General features: G+C 53.0%; 1 protein-coding gene across 3 annotated transcripts in view; it reads right to left on the bottom strand.

Annotated features, from left to right (window-relative positions):
- The window catches only part of ACACA (acetyl-CoA carboxylase alpha), a 105,438-nt gene that overhangs the window by 36,783 nt on the left and 49,262 nt on the right, over positions 1 to 19,393 (bottom strand). For 2 of the 3 annotated variants that reach the window (XM_054394134.1, XM_054394136.1), the window contains exons 31-37: positions 13,696 to 13,752; positions 11,011 to 11,052; positions 10,209 to 10,424; positions 9,527 to 9,682; positions 8,034 to 8,237; positions 7,487 to 7,642; positions 6,687 to 6,833 (exon numbers count right to left, since the gene is read on the bottom strand). In XM_054394134.1, the coding sequence (XP_054250109.1) occupies positions 6,687 to 6,833; positions 7,487 to 7,642; positions 8,034 to 8,237; positions 9,527 to 9,682; positions 10,209 to 10,424; positions 11,011 to 11,052; positions 13,696 to 13,752 (978 nt within the window). Of the gene's footprint in view, positions 1 to 6,686; positions 6,834 to 7,486; positions 7,643 to 8,033; positions 8,238 to 9,526; positions 9,683 to 10,208; positions 10,425 to 11,010; positions 11,053 to 13,355; positions 13,401 to 13,695; positions 13,753 to 19,393 lie in introns of all 3 variants that reach the window. The other variant, XM_054394135.1, reaches the window with a different exon arrangement.

Here is a 19,393-nt window from a genome sequence, read left to right on the forward strand (position 1 = left end):
CCCCAACCAGAACCGGTCATTAATTCTGATGGCCCAAGCTGTGATTAGGATTCAGTGCTCAGATGTCATTTGCTCCCTGGCTGGCACCCCAGCAATGCAGACCTGCACCCCTCACACCTTCTCCCACCAGCTCTGAGCCATCAGCAAGCCCAGGCCAGGAACCAGCACAGCTCTGGCGGCGCTGGCAGCCAGCCCTGGCCTGACACAGTGTCAACACTAATCACAGCCTCAAATTAACAGCAGCATTGACTGCAACATTAATTGTGCTATCGATGTGAGCAGGAACACACACACTGATGCACTCACAAATTGACTGCTAGTGGCAGCAGGAGCTGTTGACAACAGGCACTGAGGGGAATGGGGAGGGCAAATGATCCCAGTCCTGCCCCTGGAAGCACAGCAGGCTCCCACAGAAGGGAGAGCAGCAGGGCTGGTGGCTGCTGGGCAGAGGGAGCCTTTCCCACAGCACAGTAGGGGTTGGAAAGGACCTCTAGAGATCGAGTCCAGCTGTCCAGCCAAAGCAGGGCTGACACTTGGACTCAATGACCTTGAAGGTCTTTTCCAACCAGAACCGATTTGTGATCCAGGCTTGAGCCATGCCAAGCGCTTGACTTGTTCCCACCCCTCGCACAAGGGCAATGCCTGGGCCCAGGTACTTTGTGCCATGCTTCATTTTATTCATCTGCATCCAAATATGGAGACCTGAAGTCTTGAAGTCTCTGGAGTAGGAGAACTGAACTTAGAGAAGCCTGACAACCACTTTGCCTTGTTCCTGTCCTGCCGCACCTGTACCACATCTACCTGAGTTCTCTGTGGACTCTGCACCCATTTGCACAAGAGCATCTTCTGCACACAAGCTGTAAGGAGAAGGGAAGTGCACCAGCTGTGGTGGTGCAGCATGTGAGCACTGGCAATGCCAAAGCTGAGTGCCAATGAAACCCACTGCTGCTGCGCACTGGCACCCAGGAGCAACTCTCCCTGCACAACCTCTGCCTGCTCTGGAGGTGGAGCAGTGTGCACTGCCCCAGGATGCTGCACAGCCCTGCACAAGCTGTGTTTTAGACAGGGAACATCCTCAGAAACTGCATGTGGTACAGATGTAGCAGTTCAGGGCTTTCATCTGCCAGCCAGAACTTCAGATCTGAGCGACTCTGCACTTGAACTGTGGTCATGAGCTGCAGAATTTTTATCCTCAGTGGGGTCCAGTTCCCAGAAAGGGCCTGATGGTGCACATGGCTTGCCAAAGGCAGGCAGCCCTCATACCTCAGTGAGGATGGAGTGCCTCTTGAGGCAGGATTCCTGCCCCTGCTCCTGGCTCTCAGAAAGGTGTTGTGCAGCCAAGCACAGGCTGGCACAGGGCTCCAGCATGGCACGTGGCCAGGAGACAGCTCCAGGCCTGCCCAGGGAGAGGTGGGCTGCAGGAGAAGGAACTTGTACTTGTCCTGGTTCCTTGTGCAACACCCAAGGGCACTCAGCTGGCCAGGCAGGAAGCAAACCAGCAAAAGACTGGCTGCTGGTCAGGGCAAGTGGACAGGCACAGGGAGCACCAAAGGCAAAGCTCAAAGCCCCTGAAGAAGGGCAAAAGCAGCTTCACTGCATGCAGCTATGCTGCAGGTGGGAAGCCTGCACAGTGGCTCCTGGGGACAGCACCACCACTGACATCTCTCATCTACTAACTTGCATTTGAGGATTTTAAAACCCTCCAAGAAATGTGGAGCTCTGGTTGCTCTTTGAGCCAAACACAACTTGGGCAGTCATAGAACTGAATCAGAGATTGTTTCAGACGGAGAAGACCTTCCAGATGCTTCAGTCCCACCAGTACCCAACTCTACCACATCTGCTGCTAAACCATGTCCCTCAGCACCACATCTGTGCTTTCAGCACCCCCTGAGAGCCTCACCTCTGAGCTGTGGGGCTATATCCTGCCCAAGAACTTAATTTTTGTAGATTTAACCAATCTCACCAACACCATTTGGAGGTGTGATTCAAACCTAAAGATTTGATCCAAGTCAGAATCACAAAGAACAGCAGCAACATTAAAACCCTGGAATTGTTTGACAGCCTTGTGAAATTCAACAGAGCTGATTACACAAAACTTAAAAATAGAGAGAGATTTATTTAAAACCTTCCCCAAATCACATTTTAACTGATTCTGGATAAATTCTCACTCCCAGGTTCATGGTAGAGTCTCACAAGTTATGGTTCTGTAAGCAAAGCTTCAGATCTTGGATTTGTGGCATTGCTATAGCAAAACCTAGGCCATGGGAGCTGTGCCCCCAGCACGCTGAAGGTAGTGCTCTGTGGGAGTCTTTCAGTGCACAGCTTCACAGATTGCAGTGGGCTAGAAGGGACCCTCAAAGCTCACCTAGTCCAACCCCCCTAGAGGCAGCAGGGACACCTCCAGCTAGAGCAGGCTGGACACATCCAGTCTGACCTTGAATGTCTCCTGCTTAAGTGTCCAGCCAAGGGGATGCTCCATGCAGACCACACCATGCAGCCATCCCAGCTCTAAATGAGTTGGAAAGATCCCTCCAGCAATCCCCCCTCCCATGCTACTCTTAGGAGTCACACTACATGATCCAGGCATATCAGTGAGAGAAAAAACTTAAACCAGCTTTCAGTGATGCCTCAGGGAGCCTCTTTTAATTTGCATTCTCTTGCACTTGGCAGCAGACATTCCACCTTCTGCTAAAAATAGCCCTCCCAGCCCATGCCAGGGACGTGCTGTCCTCAGCCCCACCCCCACACCTCATGGTGACCTCCCAGCATCTGAGAGGGGCTGAAAGGCTTCTGCCAAGGGAGGAGGATCCCCTCCTACAGTTGCATCAGCACTATTCCAGAGCAGGAGACACCTCTTGCTGTGCAGCACTAACAGCTGCCCAGCTGCCCTGGTATTTAAAGCCAATCCTACCACCACAGAACCTGCAGGTCAGGATTGCTCCCACAGCTCACCAAGGAGGGCTGGCAAACCCAAACAGCTATTTTTTACAGGAATCTCTGGGAAATTTTTATATTTCTGGATTATTTTTTTTTTGTCTCTGGGAAATTGTCCTCTTGTAGTGCTGGGGCTGGAGCTGGGGGCAGAAGATGTGGGATGTTCTCTTTCAGCTCCATAAAATTCTCTCACTTGGCCACCACCCACTCCCTGCTGCTTCTCAAGTCCTTACCCTCCAGAAGTAGCCCAGAGGATATTTTCATAGCCTGCCCCAGTCCTCCAAGGCAGGAGTGGGGGTGACAAAGCAGAACATGCAGATCAGCTGTGGAGCTTCGCTGTACAGAATCCGTTAGCTACACCCTGCAGCCCCAGGCAGTCCCTGGGAGCTGCCAGAGCGGAGTTTCAGCAGCCCTCTGCCCACTGCTGTCCTGAATTTCACCTGGCCAAACCTCTCCACCTTCCCAAGCTGCAGCTCCCAGCTCTGAGAAGGAAAAACTGTGACATCTAGTGCCAGGAGGGAAATCAGCTCATTCCACATGGCCACTGAGGGGATGCAGGGCAGCAGGGGTGCTGCTGCAGGCACTGCCACACTCACACTCTCCTTGTCCCTGCAGAGCAGTTTGGGCTTAGCAGTAGATGGTGCAGCCCCAGGATGAGGGTAAATTGTAGTTAAATAGAGCAAGTGAAGAGCACAGGCTCGGAATGTCCAGCTCAGGAATGTGCAGTGAGGGAATCACCTTTGCCCACCCAGCCTGCAGCCAAGACACAGACACTGATCTTCAGAGTGCCAGGTTGGAGGGCACCCCAAGGATCAGCTGTCCCAAGCTTTCTGGGTGATGGTGGAGCTGAATGAGCTGTCCCAGCACCCTGCCAAGCTGAGCCTTCAAACTGCCCAATGCAGGGGACTCCACTGCTGCCTTGGAGATGGTTCCAAGAGGATGCTGCTACACCACAGGTGGTGCCTTCAGCAGAACTGCTGCAGCCAGCATGTGTCCAAACGCCCTGCAAGCTGCCATGCTCCTCTGAACCCCAGCCCTGCTCACACCATTTCTGCCTCTTTCAGAGACTTCCCCAGTTTAGCACAGCCACAAATCTACAGAGCAACATCAGAGGCTTAGGTGACAGGCAGGACAGAGGTGAGCTGCTGGGGCAAAAGGCTCCCAGAGGAGCAGCCAACTGCTTGTCTTACACTAACAGTGCTGCAGCCTCCCAAACCAGTCCCAATATGCAGTCACAGACTGCACTGGACTGGAAGGGACCCTCAAAGCTCATCTTGTCCAACCTCCCTGCAGTCACACCTGAGTGCCCTGACTGTGACTGCTGTACAAGATCCTATCCAGCACTTAGGAAGCACAAATACTCTTGGAACACAGTTGTCCTCCCAGCATCCCAAGGCAGTTCTGTCTCACTAAGATGTGAACAAAGAGCAGCACTGAAAGCTCTGACCAAGACCACCAAGCAAAGCCACCGCAAAGCTCAGGGACTCGACTGCCCCACTGTGCTCATTTCCTTAGGGATCACCTCCCTGTACCACCATTCTCTCTCCTCTGGCATTTTGAGGTCAAATACATGTGTCTGAGGACAAAACTCTTCTTTAATGAACTCAGGCAAGCTTAGCGAGCCCAGGAAATGGCCCACAACTGGAGAATGGTTCCAGTTCATACTTGCCCTGCTCTCCTCTCCCTGTGCAATGCTCACAGCTGCTGCCACATAGATGGATCACCCCAGGATCTCTGCTGCCCAGATGCTACACAGACTGATTCTCAAGAACAGCAGGATGGATCCACTCAGAGCCTTAAAGCCAAGGGTTTTTGCTCTGCATTTATCTAGCCTCCTGTCTCTTCTTCCTCCACCCCTGAAGCCATCTTCTTTGGCAAGAGAAACCTGAGCCTGCCTATGTGAAAATTTGTTCCCTGAGCTGAACAGAATTGAAGCAGAAAAGCCTAAAGTCAGCTCAGCCAGATAAAGGAGGTGCAGCAGGGAGGAATGAATCTGTTCAGCAGCTCAGCGCCTCCTGAATGTCACCTGTCCTTCAGGCTGCAGCTAGAACCTCTTTCCCAGACTGTCCCCTCTCACCTGTGAATGAGCCCTATTGTGTGCCCTGGCTATTGCTAACAGAATTCAATAGCACAGCCTCAAACCTCATTCCAGCTGCAAATGGTCCTACAGCGACTGTCCAGCTGCTGACAGGCAGTGCTGACAGCTCAGCACGGCCAGCTGGGAGCTGCAGCCTCTCTGGGGAGGCAGGGAGCGTGTCCTGGGGGATATAGAATGTGTCCTGGGGCTCACTGCTCACTAGGGAGGCACAGAGCATGTCCTGGGGAGGGGGGCATTAGGTACCAGCACTACACACACCACAAGGGCCACCTAATTTCTTTATAGATTGAGCACAACTAAGTCTACCAAGGGTTAAAAAAAACTCCTAATGTTTTTTGGTGGTCTTTGGGTAGAGAATCTCTTATAATAAGACTATTTGTATTCATACTGGCAGAGTAAACACTACATGTTCATGCCCAGGCAGCTCTGTGCTTGTAATTTCAGCAAGAACAGAGCTACGTCCCTCAGGGACTTTGCTATTTCCCCAGCCACCATCCACTCAAACGCTGAATGAGAGCAGAGAGAAGAGAGAAAGATGATGGCATAAACCTGCACAGAGCACAGCCTCAGCTTTCCCCAGCAACGCAGGGAAGAGCTCATTTCAGCTTTAATTAGACTAGTTAGAACATTTCTCCTACAGGCCAGCAGAAGACAAGGATGCAGTGCTCCTGCACTCACCAGGTACTGATTGTGTGCAGTTGGAAAGCAGCAGATCCCAAAACCTTCCCTGACAGAACACCAGGCCCTAAAGCAGAGATGGAAACCTCTCCTGTCTCTCATCACATTTGATGTCCTCTGAACAGAGCTTTGCAAATCTGAGGTTATAGCTGTGGTACAGAGAGGGTGCTGGCTAAATGGCCAAGAAGAAATAAATGATCCCACAGCTTCAAACTGCTCCAATTTAAATTACTGCAGGGGAATTCAGTGGCTGAGTCCGACCAAGCCAGGGCAAAAAACATGAACACTTCTTGTCCTAGTTAGCTTCAGTCTCCAGAGATTCACAGAATTAATTGGGTTGGAAGAGACCTTAAAGTTCATCCAGACCCAACCCTAATCTCCATCTGCCATTGCCACGCTGGGCAGCCCTGGGCTTGCTGAGGTCATGACCCAGGAGAAGCTCCCCACAGCAGGACAACCTCCTCCTGCTTGAGCTGGGCGAGGAACTCTCTCAGCCTGCCCAGCAGGAGCAGGCTGCTGGTCTCCAGTGAATCCTGCACTAGATGGGGATGTTGCATGCATCTTGCAGCCTGCTCCACCAGCACTGCAGGCATTGCAATGGGAGGCACTGAATTGCTTTTACAGGGGGTTGATTTCTTTTAAGCAAATGAAAACATTTCCATTTAGTCTTGTAGAACATATATTGCTCAAACACAAACCCCAGCCACCTGGAGTAGCTGAATGAGCACTTTTTAATTAGGAAGGTAAACCAGCACAGGCACAGCTTGGAAATGGAATCATCATTTACTCTGGAGGTTCAAATACCTATTGTATGGAGGGGATTAATTTTTAATGAAACAAAAATCTCATTTTCAAAAGAGAGATTTCATCTCAAAGTCTGAGTGAACAGATTTTGTGCCTAGCTGGGAGATTTTCATGACCACTGTCAAACCCAGCCCAGAACACCACGTACAGCACTGAAGGAAGTGGAACTTGCCTCGTTTCCTCCTGGCAGCCTGTTCATGTGCACCAGCTGGCCCTGATCGTCCAGCACCAGCTCAGTGTAGGTGAGGATGTCAGAAGGCAGCGGCGGTGTGGGCAGCACTGCCAGCTCGTTCATGGAGTTCCAGAGCTTGATCAGGGACTAGGCAATGAGGAGAGAAAGTCTGGTTGAGGACATCACTGAAAGGCTTTCATTCAACCCACTGTGACTGCATGTCCAAGACAGAACACCCTGAAACATCCCTCCCCTAGGGCTGGCTGGCAGTGTTCAGTGGGCATCCCTGAGGCTGGCACATCAGTCATGACACCCAGCAATACCCTGAGTGGGGGAATCCACATGAGCTGATTCAGGACAGAACCCAGCAAATCACACAGCCAAGTCAGCAGCTCATTAACACATCCAACAATGCACCAGTCCCACCCAGGAACTATCACCCCTGCACTGCCTAACCCTCTAGGGACGCTGGACAGCAGAGGAGGAAGACAGGGGAAAAAGTAGTAGGAAAGAAGTAGTAGGAAAAAGGAGGGAAACAATCCAAAGAGTAAGGAAACAAAACAAAGAGTAAGAAAACAAGAGGCATCAACAAGAAACAGAAGATGGTTTATAGTTTACATTTCAGCTTCTACTGCTTGACTTATGAATGGAAGCACAGCTGCAGTGCATCAGGAGTCCTAATTTCTTCCCAAGCAGCCTCAGTCCATAGCTGTACAGAGCTGGGGGACCACTGTTAGCCACAGCAGGGCACTGGGATCCCTGACAGGCAAGGATGGGAGCAGTGACCAGTCCCCACATACCTGCCGGAACATCTCGGGGATGTCATAGACGTAGGAGGTCCCTAAAGACTGTGCCTGGAACCTCTTGGACTGCAGCAGGTCCTTGGTCACGTATGGGGTGTTGATCAGCATCCCATGGAGTGGTCCCTGTTTATCTCCATAAGCCTGGAACATGATCTGCAGCACAAAGAGCAACCAATGACTGCCTCTGCCCACCCACTTCACCCAACATCAGCAGCACAGTGCAGGCTGCTCAGCCTTGCTGCTGCTCTCTGCAGATCTGCTCCACCTGAGCCAGCCGGAAGTGTCCCTGCTTGCTGCAGGGGTCTGGACAAGATGAGCTTCCCAAGGGTCCCTTCCCACCTGATGCAGTCTGTGAATCTGTGATACTCCCATGTCCTGTAACCCCTCTGCTTCGACTCTGCAGCTCAACAACTGCAACTCAAGCTCTCTACAGGTCCCTGAAAGGAGGCTGGAGCTAGGTGGGAGTGCAGAGGAGCTTCACCAGGTACCACGAGCCCCCCCAGACAATTTGCTCCCCAGAGCATGGAGCCACAGCGAGCAGTACCTGTGCTGTCCTGGGGTCAGTCACTTCCTTGTAGAGGCTGATGTCTAGGTAGTATCCTGACTCATTGGTGAGGAAGAGGCGGATTGGGATGGCCTTGCCCGTGGGTGTCAGGCGGATGTTGATCTTCAGTTCGGCCTGGAGGACTCTCAGCTTCCAGAGGCGGCTGCCATAGCGCATCACCATGGACCGCACCGACTCCTCGATCTGGGGCAGCACAGGCAGCCTCAGCCCCTGCACACAGCCTCCCCTCAGCCCCTGCATACAGCCTCCCCTGCCCCTCGATCTGGGGCAGCACAGGCAGCCTCAGCCCCTGCACACAGCCAGTCCTGCCACCCCTCCACACCACTGCCATGAGCACAGCCCACCATGAAGAGGAACATCCCAGAAGAGGAGAGATGGAAGCACCAAAGGGCAGCACATGGCCAGAGCTGTTCTGGGACCCTGACAAGCAGCCCTGCAGCACTGCTGTGCACAACAACCAAGCCCCAGGCACAGGGGGCTGGGTCCTTAACCCAGCAAAGCCACCACTGCTGGCAGTGTGGTCTGCTGCTGCTCCACTGCACAAAGGCAGCCAGGGCCAAGGGACACAGGAAAAGGCTAGTTCTGGGCTGGGTTTAAGGTGCTTTCAAACAATGAAAAGTCTCCTCCACAGCAGCTGAGGGAAACATCACAGTGCAGGAGGTTCTACTCTGCCTGCTGCCCAAACACTTTCCTTTCTGCTTCTACAAAGTTCAGTGCTCATTTACTTACAGTGTTGGTCTCTGTGGGTGTGTGTCAGAGAATGAAAACAAAGCCCTTCATTTTATGGCTGAATTTACCAATTCTTTTCAAGTTCCTGATTTATCTCACATTTTATTTGGATAAATCTGGACTTTTGTACCAGGCAGAAGAGCATTTACAGCTATTTCCTCATTAAAATTGCTTCTGTCAAGCACACAATGGAAAAGAAGCCTAGTTTCAAGTATAAAATGTAGTTTGGACACAGTACTCCTTAGCTGACAAAGGAAGAGAGCTGCATTGCCTGAAGGACAGTGTTGCTCCACTACAACACCAGCTCTGCTAGTGCCAAGATCTTGCATGTGGTATTTATTCACAGACTGGAAGAAAACCCAAAGCTTTCTTCCTTCCTCCCTGCCAGACGGGTTCCTAACAAGAATCAAACCAATCCCTTGTCATAACTGCTGAAATAAAAAGTATCCTCTTTTCTGCCTTAGCAGCTCAGCAAGGCATCTTCAGTGACAGGCAGCCAGGGCTTATGACTCCACTTTCTCCACTGGAAAGCAGAGCTCCAGCATTTGTGGAGCAACCAAAGTTCTGAGTTTGTCACCACTGCTGGCACTGGTGCCCAGCTCCTTGTGCTTTGTCAGCAGAAGCCGTGTGCCACTCACCTTCCTGGGCTTAAAGTGTCCTCAACAGGGGCATCAAAGGCAACCAAAGAGCACTGAGTCAAGGCCAAGCCAAACAAAGGGCTGAGAGCTGTGGAGAGCACCAACCTTGGAGGGGTCCATGATGACAGTGGGCACGAAGTTGAGGAAGATGTGGTTGCAGTCGGTGCGGACGTTGGTGTTGTTGAAGGCCACCTCCAGCTCGTCCATGGCCTCCAGCAGCAAGCGCTCGCCCTCATTCTGCAGGTACTCAAAGGAGGCTTCCTACCAGGTGTGGGCAACACATTATTTACTGGATACACAAACATCAGGCCCAAAGGTACAGTGTCTGAAGAACAGCAGGAGGACTTGACTGAGAAACTGGAAAGTGACCCTGAAATAGATCCATCACAGTCCCAGGGCCAGCAGCCTGCATTTGCATCCCTGGCTGACTTGTGTCCCTGTCCAGGTCAGCACAGACCCCAGAGCAGACAGGGCAAACCAGCCAGACCACACAGTGGCTGTGGTGCATACTCTTTACAGTGCTGTTGGTGTCTCCAGCTCTGGTCACTGGTTTTGGCTGACGGTGCTGTTCATCTGCACCCCTCTTCACCCACCCACCCTGCTCAGCTTTGTTTAAGAATCATGATAGAAAAACGCAGGTAACCTGTCTCTTCTTGGTGACCTTTAAAGGTCCCTTCCAACCCAAAGCGTTCTGTGATCCATGTAGATGATCTTTAGGGCCCCTCCAACCCACCCATTCCATGACTCTAGAAGAACTTCAGCTTTTCCCCCAGTGGGTGACACTCACCTTGGTAACCAGGTCTGAATGCCTTATAATAGCCCTCACAAAGAACCTGTAGTCTGTCACTTCTGTTCCCACTTCAACTTTAGCTGCTCCCAGGTAGAGATGCATCTTGTGGTTGGCACAGGGGATGGCAGTGAGGTCAAAGTTCCTCATGCGGTTCAGCTCCAGCTGGAAAGCCAGAGCCGGCTCCAGGTGCCGGTAAATCCTGTCCTCCTCAAACTGCAGGCACCCAGCAGCATGGGGCAGAGGAGGGGGTGAAGAGGGAAGGTGCATTAGGAAGCTGAAACACTGAGGAAGGGAAGAACCAGGCCAGACCCGTGATGACATTTCATACTTAATTAAAACACTAAAACCCCAGATGGATCCAACCCAGAACCTTTTACCTGAAGCAGTCATTGGCACTAAGAGCTGTGCTGGAACTAACGAAACACTGAGGGCAGAAGACGAGTTACAAGGCAGCAAGTCCTCCAGCCCCTCCAAACCCCTCTGTTTCCCAGAAGCCAGAAAGTTTGGTGTTCAGTCACTGTGCTGCTTTCAATGCTCCCCTGTTCCACTGGGACTGAAATCTGCATGAGCAGAAGCTTCAAGCCAGGCTTCCAAATTGCCATCCCCAACTCACAAGGACTCATCCTGGTTACTGACATCAGTGGCTGTGTGTATGGATAACTGCCCTAGCAGGGGAGCTGAAACCACCACAGCAGGCAGAGAAGCAGGGCTGAAGCAGCTCCCACCCCCAGAGACTGGGAAGGAGCAGCTGCAAGGACAAAGCCAACACTTAGAGAAATATTAAGAACACAGAACCTACCTTATCCCGGGCACGGAAGGTGAAGAACTTTGGGAATTCCCTCTGTTTGAAAACAGAAGCAGTGCTGTTAGCTCCCCAAAGGAGGAGATTCCACCGACCCAGAGTGCTCAGAGGGACAGCCCACAGCAGAGCAGAGGACAGGAGCTGGCACAAGCTATTTTCTCAGCACCACAAAGGGTGCTGAAAATCCAGAGAAGGCAGCAGCCACTGCAACCTGCCTGCACCACTGATGCCAGAGGCTATTGATTGGCTTTTGGTTATTGCTGGCAATTACTAACAGAGAGGAACATGGAACTGGACAGACAGCAGCAGGAAACTTCTAGCTCTATGATGATTACGATGACTGTGAAAATGTTTGGGAGCCACACAACAGTCCCTTTGGGAAGCAGATGTGCACAAAACAATGATCTCTGTTCCACAGCTCTCTTCATGCTCTTACTGCTAGAAATTCTCTCTTCCCAAGGCAAACTGGGGATTGCCATCACATAACTTCATCCTCATCTATAGAATCTATTTGAACCCCCAAATGAGGCATCTCTGCTCTTCCTTTGCACAGATAAAATCCTAGCAATTGGTAAAGGCCTGGACATTCAGGCAATGGACCTAGGGGCATCAGCTATGCTCTAAGGAACAACCACCTCCATCTTTCCTCACTTCTCTTCTAGATCCCTCCCACCTGTCCTCCTCTGCAGGCTGCCAATTTCTCCTCACCCAATCCATGCTCATTTCACCACTGATGTGATTGCTTCCAAGGCATCTGACCAGTGGTGTGGGCAATGTAATCATCAGATGTGCAGACACACACAAGCCCTCAGAGCTCTGGTACCAACATCCAGAAGAGTGCTCCATTTCCTAGGCAGAAGAATTATACCCCTGCTGTGTTCTAATCAGCCAACCATCATCAAGACAATCAAAATAATTTGCCTAAATTAGCCAATCAAGACACCCTGCAAACTGCAGAATGTGGAAAGCTCCAACAGAAATCATCATAGTTGATTATTATACTAATAATCATGTTAAAAACCTAATGAGATGAGGAAATTGGAAGCTTGCTGGAGCAACTCTCTATTACCTCAACATGCTGGGAACTAATTATATAGACTGTAATTAAAACAAAAAACAAACCCAAGCCCAGGCCTTGGCTAAGTTAAGAGTTGGTCCAGTCATAAAGGGAGGAGAATAGGAGGTGGTAATGAAGTCTGGCACTTGGAGAGGACCCCAGAGGTACTCTACAAACTTTGCAAGTAGATGACAACCACACTGCCTCCTGCACCTCAGGAGCTTCCCAGCAGCCCCTGGCTCTGAACAGCAGCTCAGGGAAAGCTTCTCCTGATGACTCCTTTTATTCTTTGCCTCCCTTCTTACCACTGCCCCATGCTTCAGTGCTTATTGATGGACTCCAAGTTTTCATTCCCCAATATCAATTCAGTTCTCTAGAACCTCCTTTTTTTTACATCTAAAGCCTGGGCTCTTTTGTTTAAGGTCCCAACAGCTCTCAAAGAGTCCAGTACCCTACATAAGCCATGGACTGACCTATCTGCACCTGGTGATACCCACAGCTGTTCAAATGCTGTTCTTTTTGGCTTATAACCCTATTCTCCTTTCGTGGAGCTTGCTGAAGCAGAGGTGCTGAATGCTGGATGGATTTCTTGCTGCTGGGCCATCTCATTTAATCTACACTATCACCCAGAATGGTTGGGCCAGCTGATCCTTGGGGTCCCTTCCAACCTGGCACTCTGGGATTCTATGATCCTTGCACTTTAAAGACTCCTAACAACTTCCAGAGCTGTAAAGAAGATAGACAAGGGATTAAAAAAAAATCTGGTTTGTACCTTACATTGCCACCTTGAAAACAAGGCTAAAGCAGCCCTCACTGATGCCCAAGTCCTGGGGAAAGAAGCAATTTCTCAGCAGTAAGAGCAGCAAACATTTTCCACATCACTAAGCCATTATGCAAAATTTATCAGATGACTTCAATCACTCCTCAAAGTTATTTTAAAATCAGTGAGAAGCCTCAAGGAAATCACCACACTGCAGAAGAAACACCAAAATGTAATTGCACAATTACATCTGAGAGTGAAACTGACACTGACACCAACAAGATCTTTGTCAGGGTGGCAGCCATGAGCTCAGCCAGGAGACAGCAGAGACTCCAGCATGGGAATGGCCCCACTGGGTGCAAAGGCTGCCCAAGGTCAGCTGTTGGTTTAGCACTTCCCTTGACCCTGGCACCACTGCTGGCATTAAATGTCTGACTAAGAGCCAAACCAGGGGCCTAGAGTCACTCCTGTGTCCCCTGGCCTCAGGTCAGGAGTACCACCACATTCCAGACCCCTGTTACTTACGTGGAATCTCTGATCCACCTCATAGTTGACCTGTTTCCTGAAGTCCTTACAAACGAAACGTGCAAACACGGGAAAAAAACAAAAGCAGAAGAGAGCTAGCAATTAGGATGAAAATCAAAACTGAATTAATTGCAGAACACAAGAGGGGCCACAATTGTCTACAATTGCCAGTGCATTTTAAGCAAATTCATCAAAACCATCTCAAATTTTACAGAACAGTGAAGAGAGAACCAAATGTAGCTACCACAGCTCTTAACCTGGGGGAAGCCACACCAAAGGGCAATGCTAAGGTCAGCTAGGAGCCACAGAGCTCTGAGCAGCGTGACAGGGATCCAAGTACCTTCTGTGCCACGAGGAACGTCAGGCGCCGGATGCCGTGCTCGATCAGGACCGACTTCTGCAAAGAGACAAGGTGGGGTGAGAAGAGGGAGTGCCCCCACAGAGCACACACCCAGACAGTGCCCAGCCTGGGGTGAGTGCGGTGAGTGCCCCCACACAGCACACACCCAGACAGTGCCCAGCCTGGGGTGAGTGCGGTGAGTGCCCCCACACAGCACACACCCAGACAGTGCCCAGCCTGGGGTGAGTGCGGTGAGTGCCCCCACACAGCACACACCCAGACAGTGCCCAGCCTGGGGTGAGTGCGGTGAGTGCCCCCACACAGCACACACCCAGACAGTGCCCAGCCTGGGGTGAGTGCGGTGAGTGCCCCCACACAGCACACACCCAGACAGTGCCCAGCCTGGGGTGAGTGCGGTGAGTGCCCCCACACAGCACACACCCAGACAGTGCCCAGCCTGGGGTGAGTGCGGTGAGTGCCCCCACACAGCACACACCCAGACAGTGCCCAGCATGGGGCGGGTGAGTGCCCCCACACAGCACACACCCAGACAGTGCGCAGCCTGGGGTGGGTGAGTGCCCCCACACAGCACACACCCAGACAATGCCCAGCCTGGGGTGGGTGAGTGCCTCCACACAGCACACACCCAGACAGTGCCCAGCATGGGGTGGGTGAGTGCCCCCACACAGCACACACCCAGACAGTGCCCAGCCTGGGGTGAGTGCGGTGAGTGCCCCCACACAGCACACACCCAGACAGTGCCCAGCTTGGGGTGGGTGAGTGCCCCCACACAGCACACACCCAGACAGTGCCCAGCATGGGGTGAGTGCGGTGAGTGCCCCTACACAGCACACACCCAGACAGTGCCCAGCATGGGGTGGTTGAGTGCCCCCACACAGCACACACCCAGACAGTGCCCAGCCTGGGGTGGTTGAGTGCCCCCACACAGCACACACCCAGACAGTGCCCAGCCTGGGGTGGTTGAGTGCCCCCACACAGCACACACCCAGACAGTGCCCAGCATGGGGTGAGTGCGGTGAGTGCCCCCACACAGCACACACCCAGACAGTGCCCAGCTTGGGGTGAGTGCGGTGAGTGCCCCCACACAGCACACACCCAGACAGTGCCCAGCCTGGGGTGGTTGAGTGCCCCCACACAGCACACACCCAGACAGTGCCCAGCATGGGGTGAGTGCGGTGAGTGCCCCCACACAGCACACACCCAGACAGTGCCCAGCCTGGGGTGAGTGCGGTGAGTGCCCCCACACAGCACACACCCAGACAGTGCCCAGCCTGGGGTGAGTGCGGTGAGTGCCCCCACACAGCACACACCCAGACAGTGCCCAGCCTGGGGCGGGTGAGTACCCCCACACAGCACACACCCAGACAGTGCCCAGCCTGGGGTGAGTGCGGTGAGTGCCCCCACACAGCACACACCCAGACAGTGCCCAGCCTGGGGTGAGTGCGGTGAGTGTCCCCACACAGCACACACCCAGACAGTGCCCAGCTTGGGGTGAGTGTCCCCACACAGCACACACCCAGACAGTGCCCAGCTTGGGGTGAGTGCCCCCACACAGCACACACCCAGACAGTGCCCAGCATGGGGTGAGTGCGGTGAGTGTCCCCACACAGCAGACACCCAGACAGTGCCCAGCATGGGGTGGGTGAGTGCCCCCACACAGCACACACCCAGACAGTGCCCAGCCTGGGGCGGGTGAGTGCCCCCACACAGCACACACCCAGACAGTGCCCAGCCTGGGGTGGGTGAGTGCCCCCACACAGCACACACCCAGACAGTGCCCAGCCTGGGGTGGTTGAGTGCCCCCACACAGCACACACCCAGACACTGCCCAGCCTGGGGTGGTTTCGCGCCCCCACACAGCACACACCCAGACAGTGCCCAGCCTGGGGTGGGTGAGTGCCCCCACACAGCACACACCCAGACAGTGCCCAGCATGGGGTGGGTGAGTGCCCCCACACAGCACACACCCAGACAGTGCCCAGCCTGGGGCGGGTGAGTGCCCCCACACAGCACACACCCAGACAGTGCCCAGCCTGGGGTGAGTGCGGTGAGTGCCCCCACACAGCACACACCCAGACAGTGCTCTGCTTGGGGTGAGTGTCCCCACACAGCACACACCCAGACAGTGCCCAGCCTGGGGTGGCTGAGTGCCCCCACACAGCACACACCCAGACACTGCCCAGCCTGGGGTGGTTTCGCGCCCCCACACAGCACACACCCAGACAGTGCCCAGCCTGGGGTGGTTGAGTGCCCCCACACAGCACACACCCAGACAGTGCCCAGCATGGGGTGAGTGAGGTGAGTGCCCCCACACAGCACACACCCAGACAGTGCCCAGCATGGGGTGAGTGCGGTGAGTGCCCCCACACAGCACACACCCAGACAGTGCCCAGCATGGGTGAGTGCGGTGAGTGCCCCCACACAGCACACACCCAGACAGTGCCCAGCATGGGTGAGTGCGGTGAGTGCCCCACAGCACACCCAGACAGTGCCCAGCTGGGGGTGAGTGCCCCCACACAGCACACACCCAGACAGTGCCCAGCCTGGGGTGAGTGCGGTGCGTGCCCCCACAGCACACACCCAGACAGTGCCCAGCATGGGGCGGTGAGTGCCCCCACACAGCACACACCCAGACAGTGCCCAGCCTGGGGTGAGTGCGGTGAGTGCCCCCACACAGCACACACCCAGACAGTGCCCAGCCTGGGGTGAGTGCAGTGAGTGCCCCCACACAGCACACACCCAGACAGTGCCCAGCTTGGGGTGAGTGCGGTGAGTGCCCCCACACAGCACACACCCAGACAGTGCCCAGCCTGGGGTGAGTGCGGTGAGTGCCCCCACACAGCACACACCCAGACAGCACCCAGCCTGGGGTGGTTGAGTGCCCCCACACAGCACACACCCAGACAGTGCCCAGCCTGGGGTGAGTGCGGTGAGTGCCCCCACACAGCACACACCCAGATAGCGCCCAACCTGGGGTGGGTGACTGCCCCCACGCAGCACACAGCCAAGGCCAAGGTTTCCAGGAACTGCAGCAGCCCTGCAAAGCCTCCTGCAGCTCTGCTGAGGCTGAGCCCACTTCATTCCACTCCTTGCTAAAATTTCTCATCTGGTGATCATCCAGCAGCACATAAACAAACCCATTCAGTCTGGAGAGCTGAGCGTCCAGGGCACCAGAACACAACATTCCAGCTGAGCCCTGCTAGTCAGCGTAGCCCCAGAGCCAGGGACAACCTGGTAGGAGAGGAAATGGCCTGAAATGGTGCCAGAAGAGGGATAGGTTATAGATGAGGAAAAATTTCTTTGCTGCAAGAGTGGTCAGGGATTGGAAGAGGTTGCCCAGGGAGGTGGCGGAGTCCCCATCCCTGGAGGGGTTCATGAGACCTGTGGCCCTTGGGACATGGATTAGTGGCCATGGTGGTGGTGGGTTGCTGATTGGACTCAATCCTGGAGGTCTTTCCCAAGCACAACAGTTCCATGGTTCTGTGACTTCTAGCCCAATAAGCACACAGCCAGCCCAGAGCAAGGGCAGATGTGCCAGCAGGTGACCAGTGGAAGGTGGTGCTCAGGGCTTGCAAACAGATGGGAGGACATCCACCCTGGTTGTTTCTTGATCCACTGAGCCACATTTGAAATGTGTGCTACCCATCAATGTTTCATAGAATCACAGAATGTCAGAGGCTGGAATGGACCTCTGGAGATCAAGTCCAACCCCCTGCAAGAGCAGGGACACCCAGGGCAGGTCACACAGGAATGCATCCAGGTGGGTTGGGAAGTCTCCAGAGAAGGAGATTCCACAACCTCTCTGGGCAGCCTGCTCCAGGGCTCCAGCAGCCTCACACCAAAGAAGTTTCTCCTCATGTTGAGGTGGAACCTCCTGTGTTCCAGCTAGTGTCCATTGTTTCTTTTCTTTTTTTTTTTGCCACACCACTGATCTTTTGAAGTGTTCAGATCTTTTCCCTTTCTCCTCCTTTTTTCCAATTTAAAAGCCAAGAAAAAGGGAGAAATAAAGGAGAGGAAATAAAGATGATCTCAGCTAGAACAGGAACAAAACAACCTTTTTCAGCACAGACTGAAGTGTTTCAGTAAGGTTAAGCCCTCTGAAAATGAGCAGCAGTGACTATATTCATGGCAAGGGGAAGAAAATAACTTTAATAATGCCATGATTTAAAAAGCAAAAATTGTTATTGCTTTTAAAATTCCACAAGTGGCAGACAATAACAGCAGAGCAACAGGATCCTGATTACATGGTAATGATCTGGGCCTCACAGCACGGCCACGACTATTAGAGAGCGATTAGCCATCAGCACCTGGAGGAACTCCATTTCCACTGCCTGCCTCAATCTACTCCACAAGTCATTTACAAGTATATGATCCTAATTTCTATTAAAAAAAACACACACACAACATGCTGGGACTAGAAGATTATTTGGACAATTTGGATCAACCTATTTGATAGTTTAATATCTTGGGGAATTTTTTTTTATTTCCTTTCTCTGCCTTTTCCCCCCTCCCACAAAATGCCTGCAGCAGGAGCCAGCAGATGAGAGCAGAGCTGCTTTTAATTTGGGTATTTAATGATGATTTTCCTTCTGCTTAAAGAGACAGGAAGCTGCTGAACTTCTGTGGAAGGCAGCCCCATTTGGAGCCCTTTGCTTCTGCAGAACGAATTTGCCACCTCCCAGCCTGGCAGCACCTAGAAACTCTCAGAATCTCAGTACTGTTTGGTTGGGAAAGGCCTCCAAGATCATCCAGTCCAGCCATCAACCCAGCACCACCATGGTCACCAAACCATGGCCCCAAGTTTCCTGAACACCTCCAGGGATGGGAACCCCACCTCGTCCCCATGCCATTGCAGGTATCCAAAGGTCCCAGCACCTGCTAGGCTCCTCACATCCACCAGCCCCTTGAGTTCTTCACACCAACCAGAAAAGCAAGGGCAGGCAGACATGGGAGGGCAGAGTGGATTTGAGAAGGCTCATCCCCACACATCTCACAGCTGAGCACAGGACTTGCATTTGGAACTCTCAGTGTTGGAGCTAAGGGAGCTGGGGCTAGTCTGGAGGAGAGGAGGCTGAGGGGAGACTTCATTGTTCCCTACAGCTCCCTGAAGGGAGGCTGAAGCCAGGTGAACGTTGGGTTCCTCTCTCAAGTAACAAGAGATAGGGCAAGAGGAAATGACCTCAAGTTACACCAGGGGAGGTTTAGGTTGGACATGAGAAGAAACAACTTCCCTGAAAGGTTTCTCAAAGACTGGCACAGGCTGCTGGGGGAGGTGGTTGAATCCCCATCCCTGGAGGGGTTTAATAGAGGCAGAGATGTGGTGCTGAGGGATGTGGGTTAGCACCAGACTGGTAGTTAGATAAAGGTTGGACTCAATAACCTTAAAGGTCTTTTCCAAGCACACCAGTTCTGTGACTCTAAGACTCTGTAGTGCATCCCATGCTCAGGAAGGGGCAACACAACCCAGCAGCTCAGCTCCCCCTCATGCCAGGCACACCACACCAGGTGGATGTCCTGCATGCCAGCATGGAGAGCAAACTTCAGTGAAGGCTGTGGTGACACAGAAAGTAGAGGCCATTTGAGTGACCCTTGCCATGCCTCTGTGACTCAGGTAACAACCTCACCATGTGGGAGAAGCTCACAGCAGTTTAGCAGAGCATCTGCAGACAGATACTGA

Source organism: Indicator indicator, chromosome 30 (genome assembly GCF_027791375.1).
Source record: "Indicator indicator isolate 239-I01 chromosome 30, UM_Iind_1.1, whole genome shotgun sequence".
Lineage (NCBI taxonomy): Eukaryota > Metazoa > Chordata > Aves > Piciformes > Indicatoridae > Indicator > Indicator indicator.